The sequence below is a fragment of the Equus asinus genome, chromosome 22 (genome assembly GCF_041296235.1).
Source record: "Equus asinus isolate D_3611 breed Donkey chromosome 22, EquAss-T2T_v2, whole genome shotgun sequence".
In the NCBI taxonomy this organism is placed as follows: domain Eukaryota; kingdom Metazoa; phylum Chordata; class Mammalia; order Perissodactyla; family Equidae; genus Equus; species Equus asinus.
Window position 1 is genome coordinate 59,616,259 of NC_091811.1, and position 14,889 is coordinate 59,631,147.

At 44.8% G+C, this 14,889-nt stretch overlaps 1 protein-coding gene across 5 annotated transcripts; it reads left to right on the plus strand.

The window, feature by feature from the left end:
* The first annotated feature begins 1,217 nt into the window (after positions 1-1,217).
* Positions 1,218-14,470, plus strand: ATP23 (ATP23 metallopeptidase and ATP synthase assembly factor homolog). 5 transcript variants are annotated; one of them, XM_014844050.3, is made up of 6 exons: positions 1,218-1,608; positions 4,388-4,433; positions 5,109-5,190; positions 8,789-8,926; positions 11,179-11,262; positions 14,010-14,470. In XM_014844050.3, exons 1-6 carry the CDS (start codon positions 1,413-1,415, stop codon positions 14,211-14,213), a joined length of 750 nt encoding a protein of 249 aa, XP_014699536.1. In that variant the 5' UTR covers positions 1,218-1,412; the 3' UTR covers positions 14,214-14,470. The 5 variants fall into 5 exon arrangements, with proteins under 5 accessions (XP_014699536.1, XP_044612015.1, XP_044612018.1 ...); XM_044756081.2 differs by lacking the exon at positions 1,218-1,608 and adding an exon at positions 8,151-8,332 and having other exon boundaries at positions 4,387-4,433; XM_044756080.2 differs by lacking the exon at positions 8,789-8,926 and having other exon boundaries at positions 1,268-1,608.
* The last annotated feature ends 419 nt before the right edge of the window (positions 14,471-14,889 follow it).

Sequence of the window (14,889 nt, forward strand, 5' to 3'; positions counted from 1 at the left end):
TAAATTATTCAGTTTTGCTGAGCCACTTTCCTTATCTGCAAAATAGTGATAATAATACTTATTTTGCAGGATTGCGGTAGGGATTAGAAATAACATATCCAAGGTAAGCTCAATAAAAAGTGGCTTTTTTTTTTAAACTTGTAGCTGTAGCAGTCTGTGTATATAGGAGGTATTCATATTTTTATAACATTTCAAACGAGTGAATAATCCTAGCATCCCCCGCAATTTAGATATTTATTGAGCATCTGTGATACATAAGGCACTCTTCATAATCTTCTAGGCCTCCTGAGTCTATATTATTTAGATATGTTTCTCACATACGTAAACCATATGCTCCTCTTCGACCTCAGCAATTCTCTTATTATTCTGTTACTGCCACCATGCCTGGCCCATCACAGTAGGTGTTGAATAAATGTGTGAGCTGAACTGAGTAATTTAGAGGGAAAAAGGAAACACAAATTAGTTAAAACCTGCCAGGCTGTGATGAAAGCCATAACAGGTACAAAGTTCTTTGTACAACGGGAGATCAGAGAGATTAATTTTGGTTAAGGTATCTGGGGATGACCTGTGGAGGTCCTGTGATCAACACCTAGATCATAAGGACTGAGAAAGGGGCCTTAAAGATGCAAGTATGAGTTAAGGCTTGGAGGTAGAGGTAAACAGGTTGTGTTTTAAAAAGAGAGTTATCAGAGTTATTTTGGGTGGCAAGAGGGTAGGGTGGGCGAATGGGCCCAGAGGCGGCAAAAAAAAGGTAATTCGATCCTGTATTTTGAAGATTTTGATGTAACCAGTCATTATAATTGTAGCTTTCAAACGTTTCTGGAAGACACTGCTTTCAATATTTCTTGGGGCGTCAGGAAAGAGGTGGGCCAGACTGCTGATGGAAAAGGCAGGGAATGGGAGGTTGGCAGAGACCTTCAGAGGGAGAAGGGGACGTAGTGGCCCGTATTGGCCAGGAGGTGAGGATGGAGTGTCTACGAGGAGGCGGGGCTGCGGAACGACGCTTATGCGGAACGGACAACCACGCAGAGGTGCAGCGGCCAAGCCCACAGTATCTCGGGCGCAGCGGGCGACGGCGAGTCTCAGCTCCACCGGCCTGCACCCGGCCCGGAGCAACTGCCCCGCCTCTCTGGCCCCGCCCCGCCCTTTCGCCCCGCCCCGCGCTCTCGCCCCGCCCCTCGCTCTCGCCCCCGCCCCTCGCATCCCCCCCAGCTCAGCGTCCCCTCCGGGCTCGGAGCTCCCTCCGGCCAGACGTCCTCGGCCCCGCCCAGCGCCCCTCGCCCCGCCCAGCGCCCGGCCGGCCCGGGGAGGAGGGCCTGGGCGGTCGATTTGGCGGGAGCGAGGTTCCCCTTCCCTGCGTCAGTCCCGGCCGCCCGAGGCTGGAGGAAGCGGCGGCAGGGTCTGCGGGCTGCATGGCGGGAGCTCGGGGTGAGCGCGGGCCGGGCCCCGCCGCCGGGGAGCCGCAGCCGCAGCCGCAGCAGCCCGACGCGTGCCGAGTCTTCCCCGAGCGGCCGGCCCAGGGGAAGCCCCCGCAGGGCGGGCTCCTCTCCCGCTTCTTCCCCAGCGACCAGAAGTGCCAGCTTATGCTCCTGAAGACGCTGGAGACAAGTAGGAGCCGAGAGCCGGAGGCCGGGGTCGGCGGGGCGCTGTCGGAGCCCGGCCGCCAGGGGGCTCGGGGTCAGCCCGGGGGGCGGTGGCGGGGCCCGGTGCCCGCCGCTCCGCGCAGAGTCTAGGCAGACGCGGCCTCGTGCAGGCGGAGTCGGGGTCTGGGCCTCAGTTTCCCGATCAGGAGGCGCCGAAGCCCCTTTCAGCACCTCTCTTGCTTGTGGAATGGAGGGGAAGCGGGCTAGGAGTGTGCCCTTTTCCAGCACTCTCCCTGGTCTGACAGATCCTCTGATTTCGTATGTAAATTATACAGCAATATGGGGACTCAGAGTCCCGCTGACGCAGAGGTTTAAAGAGCCACGTTCATTAAGGCACACTTACCGCTGGCAGTGCAAAAACAGTTTTGCAAACTACCTTTCCTTGGGAGGGTTCTTAACCTCCATACGTGGATGGGCCGGTGTAGAAACTGCTGAAATGGACAGCGAAATCGTGTGTGTATGCACCTAAATGCGTTTTTCTGGGGAGAGAGTCCATAGCTTCATCGTATTCTCAAAGAGGCCCACGACCCACAAAGGGTTAAGAACCACTGCTGTGGGTGAAATAGGGACACAGTTACCTGCTGACCAATTTCTCTCAGGTCCCAGGACATTGCACTAGAGATTTCTTAACTCCTTTGCACTCACATAGACTTCCTAAGTTCACTTCAGATACATTTAGAAAATCGAAATCTTCAACGGACTTGATCCAAAGCAAGGTTACTCTTTCATAGCTGGCCAGCCACAGTTCACAAGTCGACCAGCCCCAGATTTTCCAACCTTCTTGAGATTACCTGCATATAGGGAGGCAAGGGAGGTGGGAGGAGGAGGGGGCCTCAAGGGAATGATCACATTGTATTTCCTTTGCGAATAAGCATTGCATGCCTCCTAGGTTCTGGTGTGGGGAAATGCAAAGGTGAATAAGGACCCTGCCTTTAAGATATTTCAAAGCGGAAGGCAGTGAAAAGAACATGGGCTGCAGAGTTAGACAGGGGTTCAAATTCAGGTGCCTCTCCTTATTAGGTGTGGAAGAGTGATTGCGCTCTCTGATCCCCTCTATCCTTATCTGCCAAAAAAAAAAGGGGACGGGGAGGGGTAAAAGTGTCTCCTTTAGGGTTGTTGTGAGGGATAGATATTTTGAATGTAAAGTGCCAGCATATCAGGAGCTGAATAAAGGGTAGCTGTTCTTACAGTGGAAGAGAGGCAGTGGAGGAGGCGTTCAGGTAGGATGTGAGGAGGGTGAGGTGCCTTACCAGGCCTCCACCGTCCAAGGGGAGGGCGGCTGGGAGAACGCATTGGTGGTATTAAAGCCTCACCCTGTAGCTTTAACATCCTGTCGCGGGGGCAGGGGTGATGGGAGAAACCAGGCCTCGTGGAGGACCATTGTTTCCTTTTTCTCCAAAGCTTTCTGAGCACTGCAGGTCCTTTTTGAAGTTCTAGACAACTGTGCTTCCTGCTTATTTTTTTTCTTTTTGTTTTTTTTAGTAAGAAGACTATAGATTTTTGAACCTACTTCAACTTTGTAAAACTCTCTTAGTTGCTTTAATAATGCACTTCGTATGGTGCATTACCCGACACCTGATATGCACTGAATAATACTTATGATTGTCTTACGGTTAACACTCTTAAGAGGCGCAGGTTAGGAAAGTGGGAACCTATAACTAACTTTCTCATCCCTCACTACTTTTATTTTATTCACCTGTTCTTGCTTTCAACACTTAAACCCACAAACCCTTGATTTCTTTTCTTTTTCTGTGTTTTTGCGTATATCATAATTTGCCCTGCGTTTTTCTCTCAGACAAGACACCTGTGTGACAAGTTGCTATTAGAGGCATTTGGGATCCTTGTACTTTCCTGTAATCGTCACAGGCTCATAGAGATGCTTAGAGGTGGAAGGGCCCTTAGGAGTGGTCCAGGCCTTTCCCCGCTCATGCAGGGAACCTCTGTGCCATCCTGAGCAGAGAGTTTACAGACCTCTGCTGGAACTGGGTCCCTTCTCCTGGAGGCTACTCGTCTATTGTGTTAACAGCTTTGATTTTTGGAAAAATCCCTTCTTGTACTGGGTTGAAATCTGCCCCATGTAACTTTTACCCTTTGGTCGTTGTTTGGCCCTCTGAACAAATATTGACTGACTCTATTCCCACGTGGCACCCCTTCAAATACTTGAAGCTACTGTGGTCCCAGTTTTCTTTTTCCTTTCCAAATCCGCAAATCTTTTCTTGCTTCTTCCTGAACATAGTCCTGCGCTAGTCTAGTTGCCTTCCCCCGTGGAAGAGCTTCAGTTGGCAGTCCTGTTTAGAGTGTGGTCTCAGAACGGGACACTGTGTTACCAGTGAGGTCTGACCAGGACAGACGACAGTGGGGCTACTGACTCCCTCCTCTAATCTGGATACTGTGCTGCTCTTCATTCTATGCATGTGGCCCCAGATTCCCTCTGTCCTTTGGTATGTGCTTGTATGCAGTGTGTTTGATCCTTTAACTAAAAATGGCCTTTAAAAGCATGTTTGATATTTTCTAAGATGTTGGCAGTACCCATCTTGGTACTTGTATCAGTGTTTCATTTCATTAAAGATTTGCTCTTATGTTAATTTAAGCTTGTCTTTTCATTTCCATTTTTACCAACTTTAAGATAGTATTGCTTCATTAAGACTTGTGTGTTACTTTTTGATAATATGCTGCTATTTGGATAGTTTAATTGGTGGCATTTTTTCCAATTAGCAGACATAATTGAATCAATATCTTTTTAGATCCGTATGTCAAACTTCTTCTTGATGCCATGGAGCATTCGGGTTGGTAAGTAAATCTTTTTGAAGTGCTGCTCTATATCCTGGCTGCTGAAACCAAAAATCCAAAAAGCTGGAACTGCTTCATGCCACAAAGCCTTTTCTGCCTGGTAGTTGGTGGTGGTTGTCTGCATCCTCTCCGGGCAGGCCTTGTCCCCTTCGGACATCTGCTGCCCTAACTCTAAATCTCTGGCCCTACCATTCATCTCAGATATTTAGTAAAGACGATACTCAAAATCTTTTTATAAGTGATTACCAAGCCTGGCTTTTCTACTACACCAGCCTCAGCATTCTCCTTAATGGAGAAGAAATCTCGGCTTGTTATGTAGGAGCCTTGCAGGTGTTGTTTAACTTTGGGAGGATTAGAGGAGGTGACTTCTGAGGTCCCCTTCTTAACCTTCTGGCCCAAGGGTGGGAACTCCAGTTTATTTCCAGTGTGGTCTTCATCAGTGGACCAAATGCTTTATGGAATCATGTCATAGAATTTGAACTAGGATAGATTTTGCAGAGACAATTTCCTTATTTTACAGAGGGGAAAACGGAGTCCTGAGGGAGTTAAGTTGCTTTCCCAGGGTTTTCTCTGTGTTAGTGGTGGAGGTGATTGATGACACGCGTTTCCTGTTCCCCCACGCCACGTGTGCACTGCTTCTGGACATTGTCTCTTTACTCTGTTCTTGCCTTTTAGTGCTGTTAACAGAGAAAGGCACTTTTCTTGTGAAGATTGTAGTGGGAACGTCAGTGGAGGTTTTGACGCTTCGACATCTCAGGTGGGCATTTTTGCCAGATTGTTTGCTTTCCTCCACTTCTCTCTCCTGATGTTTGCTGAGCACCTTCCACATCCTGGGTGTTCTGTTTGTAGACTTTGTGTAGGATTCAAAGAATGAACTAGTCATGGTTCTGACTCTCAGTGGGGAGATAAGACATGAAGATGGACAATGATAAAGTCTGAGGCAGCTTAAACTGTTTTAGGTGGGCGTGGTTCCCATAATGGGACAGTGGTGCAATTGACTAAAAGATGCCAACAGGTTCAGCGAGAAGATATAAAGCCTCCTCAGAGGCAACAAGACAAAGACTGTTGCCCCAGGCAGGGGTGGCAGGAGCAGGGCGGCTGTTGGGAAAGCACAGGGTGTATTTTTTGGCTAGTTTAGCAGCAGGGCAGGAATGCATGGGGAAAAGGAGGGGTAGGACGGAAAGAAGGGTCAGCCCTGCAGTGGGAGGCTCTGTCTGAGTGCTGCCTCGAGGAGTTCACCTTTACTGGTGAGAAGTGCTCTATCTTTGAAAATGTCTGATTAGGCGAGTGAGTTTTCCCATCTGTAAACTGTGGGTGGTGATTGTCTCTGTCTTATAGAATGGTTATGAGAATTAAATGAGAGGCCTCTTGTAAAGTGCTTATTGCAGTAAGTGTAGTAATCATTCAATAAATGTTAGTTTTAGGTCGTTGGAAGGTTTTGACAGCGTCTTGGAGATGGTAGATGGATTATATTATGTGATGAGGGTAGATAAAGGTGTTTTGAGTATCTCCACCTTGAATATATAACCCACATTTAACTACACTTAATTGTTTCCTGGGGAATTTTATATGTATTTTGGTTATTTATGGCTATTTCACAGTAATCATGGGAAAGAGCACTATAGCGGAGGGGTGAAGGGTCTGGGTTTTGGAGTCGAGTAGACTTCGGTTCAAATCCTAGTTCCCCTGCTTATTAGCTGTGGGACTTGGGCAAGTTATTTGCCTTATTCTCAGTTTCCTCATTTGTAAATTGATAATCACAGTACCTATAGCTCTCAGAATGGGTCTTGGTAAGTTCACCCCCCCTGGGGTTAAATTGAGTGGATATTTTGAACCTTCTTGTTACTTCTCAGCAGTGTTGAACACAGTTGGGCACTCTCTTCTTTTATTTTTTTATGTTAAAATTTGTATTGTGATGTATCTTATCCGTCCAGAAGAGTGAAAAACCTTTTTGAACACTTTTGGTCATAATGAGAGAATGAACACCTGTGTAACTGCCACCCAGCTTTGAGAGAGAGAACACTGCCCGGACTTGAGATGCCCATCTCCCATCAATGCCCGCCTTGGATCACATTCCCTCTCCCATCCTTGTTCTGACTTTTGTGGTAACCATTCTCTGCTTTTCCGAATGGGTTTTCCATCTATATATACAGTCCAATAATGTGTTCTTTAGTTTCCTGCTTTTAAGCTTTGAACATGGGATACTTTGTTCTATGTAGTACATACTTTGTAGTTCTGTGAAAACATAGAGTATATGTAATAGTCTTCTGTAACAATTCTTTTGTTCACCATTGTGAGATTCTTCCATGTTGTTGTGTTCATCTTGTTTATTTAGTTTCACTGTTGTATAGTATTCCATGGTGTGTCTGTACTACAGTTTACACTATCTAATATTGGTTGTTTCCAACTTTGTTAATATGAACAATGCTACTGTGAATATTTTTCACCCTTTTTCCTGGTGCGCTTGTGCAAAAGTTACTCCAAGGAGTGAAATCGCTGGGTCACATCATCTGCATACACTTGACTTTTGCAGGTGATGCCACACTTGCTTCCCATGGTTTCCAGAACATGACACTCTCCTGGTTGCTCCTTTGCCAGCTCGCCTTCCTCTGCCAGCCCTTATATGTTGAAGTCCCTTGATCCTCGGTGTTAGATCCCTTCTTTTCTTACTCTATACTCTGCCAAGAGGATCTCATTTATTTTTCTAGGTCAGAGCTCTCTTTTGAACTTCACATCCATATACCCGAGTGCCCACTTGACAGTTACACTTACAGGCACCTCAGAGCTGACATGTCCAAGTCCAAACTGATGATTTATGCCGTCCCTCATCCCCACCCAACCTGGTCTTTTATGCATATCTCAGTGAAAGGTACCACCATCCATCCTATTACCAGAGATTTTGGGGTCACCCTTGATCCTTCTGATTCCCTGCCTGTATTCTATCCATCACCAAATTTTGTCTCGTTTACCTCCTAAAGACCTTTTTCAGCTCCCACCGTCCTAGCTCAGACACCATTATCTCCTGCCTAGAATACTTCATTAGCCTTCAGCTGGTCTCTCTGCAGCCAGTTTTGGTCAACTTCTGCTTATTTTTCCTGCTAGAGTCAAAAGCATAAAAACAAAACAGAAGCGGCCCTCTTGTACTGCTCCCTTCAGTGACTTCCCTTCGTTCTCAGGAGAAAGAGTGATTGACCCCTGTGACCTCCCCAGCCTTATCTCCTGCCCACCGCCTCCAGCCCGGTGCTGCAGCCACGCAGGTCTGCGTCCAGCTGCTCCAGCGTGCTCTTCCTTCAGCGCCCCAGCCTTTGCGTAGATGTTTTCTTTGTCTAGGGTGCTCCCTTCCCCTCTCCTCACATTTAACTCCTCTTCGCCCGTTAGATCCCAATTTAATCATTCCTTCTGCAGCGAAGCCTCTCCCAACCTCCAGACCAGGTCAGGCATTCTCAATGTGTGTCCTCATGACAACCTGGGCTTCCCTTCATGACAACTGTCATTGCATGTGTTTAAACATTTTGGTAACTATTTGGTTAATTTCTATCTCCATTAGTTAATTGTAAATCTACGGATAGGTCTCAATAAATATTAGTTGAATAAATGAATGTTGAATGAATGTATTTAGAATATCTGGCACATATCCCCGTGTCTGGCACATGGTAAGTACACAGTAAATGGTACCTATTGTTATTAGGATCCCTCATGTCTTTATTATTCTTATAGGGTCCTGCTCAGTGTGCCGTTGGCTTTTGCACTTCTTTCTGAAGGTCTTTCTGAGGATTTTTCCTGGCAATTATAGTAGAATGGGACAGTGGTGGTCATTCATTGTTGATTCATTGCTCATTCAGAAACTTGCTAAGAAGCATTTTACTTATATTCTCATTTAATTCTCACAATCCTATGAGGTAGGTACTCTAATACTCTCCTTTTTATAATTGAGGAAACTGAGGCACAGAGAGGGTAAAAAACTTGCCCAAAGTCTCCAAGTTAGTAAGGAGTCGGGCTGGAATTTGAAGCTGTCCGTTTCATTCCAGAGACCACTCTGTTAATAAAATGCTGTGGAGGCCAGGACAGGCTGAGACTGTCAGCCTGGGGAGGACGGCCTGCGAATAAACGTCCTCAAGCTAAGAGCTGCTTAGTCCAGAAAGAGGAGAAGGGAGGAGTTAGTCCCTGGGGAAGGCTTCTGGAGCACGGGTAGTTCCGACCGGGCCTTGACGGATGGGTAGGTGTGGGGTCGATGGAGAAGAGTGGGTGGAGGCCTTCCAAGCAGCTGCGCCCCCTTGTGTGAGAGAGGGATGGAACCTATGAAATAAGAGTCGATGTTAGAAACAACCAAACTTCTCTAATTTGGTGCCTCCTAGATTGTTCTGTGCCAGAATAATATCCGTAATCAGGCCCATATGAGCAGAGTGGTCACTCACGAGCTCATTCATGCATTTGACCATTGTCGTGCTCACGTTGACTGGTTCACCAATGTCAGACATCTGGCCTGCTCAGAGGTGAGTTTATTGTAGGAGTTACTGTTCCCCTCCCCCCACAAACACTCTGTATTTGAACATTTTATTCAAGTATAACTTATTTAAACATATTCCTTTTTTGTTACTGTCTTAGTTCCATGTTAGTCTTGAATTTGTTTTTAACTATTGATTACAACAAGACATTTTAAGTGTCATTTTAGAAGTGTCTTAAATATAACCTTTAAATCCTAATAATAATGATGACTGACTTTAATGATAATAAACTATTTTTCCTATGGAATAAACTATATAACAGAAAAATAATAATCGTTAACGTTTGCCGAGGGCTGTGTGCAAACACTGGTCTGTTTGTGGATTCGTTTTTAGTCCTCACAGCAGTGGCGGGTAGCTGCTGTCATCCCGGGTTGTACATGTGGAAAGTGAGGTGCCTCTTTAGATCCCGTGGTTAGGAAGAAGCAGAGGTGGGATTGCAGCCAGAGCTCTTAACTGGTTTGCTGTGCTGCCTCCTGTGGGTGAGGCTGCTTGCTTGTCCTAGAGTAAAACCTCAAGAATACAACATAGGAGGATGTGCGTTAAGCACTTTGGCTGCTCTCAGAAGTACACGTGTAGGTCTGCTCCTAGAGTGACATATGTATTTTGTGCTTGCATTTCATTAATTGAAGAGTGCCGTGTGCTGAGAAGTTAAAAAAAATTATAAATTTCATGCTTATACTTTGTAACTTAGATTATTTTCTCTTTCCCTTGAAATTAATAAGCAGCCCCACTGCATCTAATTATAACTCATATTATTTGGAGAGTAGACTGAAACCTGAATTTTTAAATAGGTCTGTCTTGGGTCTTATGAGAATTAATGCCTGCTAGCTAAAGTGTGTTAAGTGCCTGAGCTCCTCAGAGAAATGAGGCCATGTTATTGTAGAAGTAACAAGAAATGGGCCATTCTGTTTTTTTTTTTTTTTTCTTTTTGAGGAAGATTAGTCCTGAGCTAACATCTACTGCTAATCCTCCTCTTTTTGCTGAGGAAGACTGGCCCTGAGCTAACATCCATGCCCATCTTCCTCTACTTTATATGTGGGATGCCTACCACAGCATGGCTTGCCAAGCAGTGCCATGTCCGCACCCGGGATCCGAACCAGTGAACCCCGGTCCACCCAAAGCGGAATGTACACACTTAACCACTGCACCAGTGGGCCGGCCCCTGGCCATTCTGTTTGTAATCCATTAGCAAAAATGTGGCTAGGTTGACTGTAGAGTCTATATGGGTAGTTCCAAGACTTTTTCATCTATTAAAGCTGTTTTTTACTTTAAAAATATAGTAAATTAGAAAACGTGTCCTAACTTCAGGCTGTCACGCTCATAGCGTGACCAGTTTGGAATGTTCTTGATTCTTTGTGCTTTGTGCCACTTAGTTTTTTATAGGACACTTGCGGCCCTGGAGGAAGGCGTGAACTTACATGGATTCAAGGGAAGGCCCAGGAGGGTTTCATAGATTTGGGCTGGGGTGGGGGGTTCATATGCTTGAAGTGGCTTAGATACTGATGTATGCAGTTTTTTTTTTTTTTTAAAGATTGGCACCTGAGCTAACAACTGTTGCCAATCTTCATTTTTTTTTTTCCTTCTTTTTTCTCCCCAAATCCCCCCCAGTACATAGTTGTGTATTTTAGTTGTGGGTCGTTCTAGTTGTGGCATGTGGGACGCTGCCTCAGCATGGCCTGATGAGCGGTGCCATGTCGGCGCCCAGGATCTGAACTGGTGAAATCCTGGGCCACCGCAGCGGAGCGTGCGAACTTAACCGCTCGGCCACGGGGTCGGCCCTGATGTATTCAGTTTTAAGCTCACATTGAAACTCAGTTTGCAGATCTTTGGAAGAATGCTTCTTGAAGTGCTTTTGGTCGTTTCTCAAAGTGTTTGTATCTTGTAGAGAGTGTAGACTTTAACTCTGAGGTCCAACTCTCTGAGTTTTTGTTCCAAAAGAGCTTGGTTCTGTCGGGGAGGCTGCAGTGTGACGTTTGGAACGTCCCCTTTGGTGGACGGTTGAGCCCCTGCCAGCGCGTTTGGCATTGTCTAGCATGGCTCATGCATAGCTGCCCTTTTTCTGAACTGAAGAACTTCCTGATTTGGTAGAGTTTAAAAAATTCTTTAGAACAATCTTACAGGTACTCTGTTCTCAGAAAAACATGGTACTTTTATATTCTGTTACAGTTTTTAAAAACCATCTGAAGGTGTGGAGCTGGAGCGCTTACCTTCTCTTCGTTTGCCGTCTGTCTTTGTCTTAGGTTCGAGCTGCCAACCTTAGTGGCGACTGCTCACTCGTCAACGAAATATTCAGGTTGCATTTTGGATTAAAACAACACCATCAGGTAAAAACTAACACATGAAATCACTTACCCTCAAGTGCTGAGTGGAGACAATGAAGGAAGAAATGAGAAGTACATTTAGTATTTGAAATTGGAAAGAACCACTTATATGAAAAGAACACAAAAATGTATACCATTTAAGCCAAATAGATGGACTTTAGTTCTGCTTTATAATTCTAGGCAAGCTGTGTGACTAAGTGAGAATTTTAATAGTGAACAGCACTCTGATCTCGTTCTGGGGTGCTTCTGGATGGGGGTGGATACAGAAAGGAAGTGAAATCACAGCCTGTCTGACATTAGCCTAGCAGTCCTGGACTTGTGTTTTGAAACTACGACAGTATTCTCGAGACAAAAAAGTATCACCTTTCAGAACAGAGACTGCATTGCGGCACAGGTTATGGGTGTGTGTTAGCGCACCTTTAAAGGTTGTGTGATGGGAGAGCTAAGCTGTGTGTTGGCATGGACTTGATTAGGATGAATTGAGCTGAGAGGGGTTGTGTAAACAAAACAAAAAACGAAACTAAAGGCCAGATCACCCTGTTAGAATAGAAAGCTTTTAAGATCCACGATAGATGGAGGTAGGCAGAGGAAGCACAGAACTGGTAGACTGATGATGAGTGAGAGCCATTCTGCCCACAGCCACCAAGGGGCTCTGTGTGCACGCTTGGGAGATGGCCGGTCAGAGATGTCCTATGGGAAGAGCTGGCTGGGCCAGTTTGTGAGGCGCACGGGCATCAGGACAGCAGTTTCAACCAGCTGCAGAAGGGATGGGCTTGGAACAATACGGGAAGCTCCCTTGGTTCTCCAGAGAAGAGAGTCACTCAGCTCTGGGGTGGAGGGTGGACAGTCCCAGGGAACTCCTAGGAGAAACTGTGAACTCAGTGAATGGTACCAGAAGACACGCCTGCTGCCTGGAAAGGTGATTGCTCGGATCTGCTGTTAGGCTTTCAGCCTGTGCCAAGTGAGCTTACACCACTGGCTTGTCTCGTGCCACGTGTCTTCTGTGCCCTCGAATCCCTGCTTCTCAGTAAATCCGGCTCAGCCCGCCTTTGAGTGGGCTGTGCCTTCTGGCTCTGGTGGGAAGGGTGGAAGGAGGGCGCATGTCAGCCCACCCTGAGAAGAGCATTCTCTGGTGACGGCGTGTGGCCCAGGGCCCAGAGGCTTCGAAAGTCTCTCCCTGTCTCACCTTGGGTGGCAGCAGCAGAAAATGAATAGAACTAACAACAGGACGGAAAATGCATGGAAGTAGTGGGAGTTTAGTTGAGGGGGAAGAGTCTTAGAGAATGGAGACCCTGCTTTTGTACAGCATGTACCCAAGAAATATAAACACCACTTCTAATAACTGGAAAATTGCCCAAGTTATTTTTTTTAATTTATTTTATTTTATTTATTTTATTTTTTTCCTTTTTCTCCCCAAAGCCCGCCAGTACATAGTTGTATATTCTTCGTTGTCGGTCCTTCTAGTTGTGGCCTGTGGGATGCTGCCTCAGCGCGGTTTGATGAGCAGTGCCATGTCCGCGCCCAGGATTCGAACCAACGAAACACTGGGCCACCTGCAGTGGAGCGTGTGAACTTAACCACTTGGCCATGGGGCTAGCCCCTGCCCAAGTTATTTTAACAGAAATTTATACATCTTTAAAGAAGTCAATCTGAATTGTGGTCTATACTTGTGTCTCCCAACCCCGTGGGAGACAGATTTTTACCACTGTTTTTTTCCCTGCACGGGAGGAATTTCCTTTCTTTCTGGCATTTGCTGTCACGGCTCCATGAGGTCCTTCCTCTCCTTCTTATTTCTTTGTGCCTGGGGCTTGTTTTTAAAATCAGTGTTTGGTGTGGGTTAGGTTGGGAAGCACTGGCTTATATTCCAGTGTGAGTGGGCATCTCCAGCTTGGGCATGCTGACCAGGCCGAAGTAAACCTGGAACATGTGGACAAAATCAATAATTGTCAAGACACACAGCCTTTAGAGCCAGTGTTTGGTTATTTTTCAGGAAAAGGTTAAAAGCTATTCTTTTGAGTTTTAGTTTGGGTCTGGGGAGAAATTAGTAGATGAAAAGCTCTCCAATAATTGGAATGGCAGATCTTGTGTTTCTTAGAATACTTCAATTAGAGTACTGAGAAATTCTAGTCTATTACTATGTAACATTAGGTAAATTATTTTCTTGGGTAGAGAGCTTTAGTACCCAGGCAAAGAATACTCAAGAAAAAAAGTTGTTTGATTTTGTTTTTTTCCCCTGAAAAATTAAGACACTTTCAAATTTTGTGTGTATATGTGTGTAGTTTTCCTATTGCCTCCAGGAGAGAGTGCCCTTCTCGAAGGAAAAGTTATCTAGGGTTGGTCAACTGGAAGGTTAAGGAAGAGAGATGTAGAAGTGAAGTATATTTTAAATTTATTTAAATTTTATTAAAATTCAGCCAGAACCTTAGTTTAGAACTTTTTTTGTGATTTTGTAAATTGAGAGTTACTGTGGGAGACATTGCCCAGAACTTCAGAGAATGACATCTACTTGTTACTGGAAAAGATGAGAAGAAGATGGAGGAAGTCTTACTTATACCTAAATACCTTTAGACTGAGCTAAACATGCTTCATAATTTAAGAGTTATGTTTCTTCTTTGGAATGACAGAAATTAGTAAAGTGATATGAGAGGAAATTAATTTTTATTTTGGTTCAGACATTTATATAAAATGTTATTATTTCATGATTAAATTTTCATGTAAAATTAAAGCCACATACTTTTCTTTTTCCTTAGACTTGTGTGCGAGACAGAGCCATTCTTTCCATCCTGGCCGTTAGGAATATCAGCAAAGAAGTAGCACGAAAGGCCGTTGATGAAGTTTTTGAATCTTGTTTCAATGACCATGAACCTTTTGGAAGGATCCCACATAACAAGACTTATGCAAGATATGCTCATAGAGACTTTCAAAACCGTGATCGGTATTACTCAAATATATGAAGACAATGACATTTTATATTAGAGAGCTTCAGTGATCATGAAGAAAATGTGGTTCTCAAGTGCACAAACGAATAAAACGTAAATGATCAAGTAAATACGGATAAAACACAGAAGATGCTGGTTCTAGCGTATGATCAGAAAAAGTTACCCTGGCAAAAAATGATACTGCCTTAAACTCCAAGGCAAAAATTATATCTTTACAGCTAACCATTTGGTTCATAAGGCAAATAAATTACATTTTTGTATTTTCTACATTGTACTTGTGTTTTATTATTTGTGTTTTATTTTTTATTAATGTGATTTGTTTTTATTACGTGATTATTTTAAAATTTGATTATGAAACCTGTGAAGTGTGCCCTTGTATGATGTTGATGGGTGACCACTGTTGGTATTTACAATAATTGTAAAGAAAAAATGTACCAATCTCATTCCAAAGTATTTGTTGAGATATCGTCGTGATCCTAACATGCAAAGAATGAAAGTTGGGAATAATTCATTCAATGATCAGTGCTGCCCCTCTCCCTGCTCTTCTTTCAACATTCAAACAGGCAAAATCAACACCTTTTTGTGACAAAAACACTCAGCAAACTAGGAATGGAAGGAAACTCCCTCAACATAAGAAGAGCCATACATGAAAAACACACAGCAGACATCATACTCAGTGGTGAAAGACTGC

Excerpts from the sequence above, each read along its gene's own strand:
- ATP23 (XM_014844050.3), top strand. The coding sequence starts at position 1,413 with ATGGCGGGAGCTCGGGGTGAGCGCGGGCCGGGCCCCGCCGCCGGGGAG. Across the intron at positions 1,609-4,387 it reads CCTGAAGACGCTGGAGACAA|ATCCGTATGTCAAACTTCTT; the intron begins GTAGGAGCCGAG and ends ATATCTTTTTAG. Across the intron at positions 8,927-11,178 it reads GACATCTGGCCTGCTCAGAG|GTTCGAGCTGCCAACCTTAG; the intron begins GTGAGTTTATTG and ends TCTTTGTCTTAG.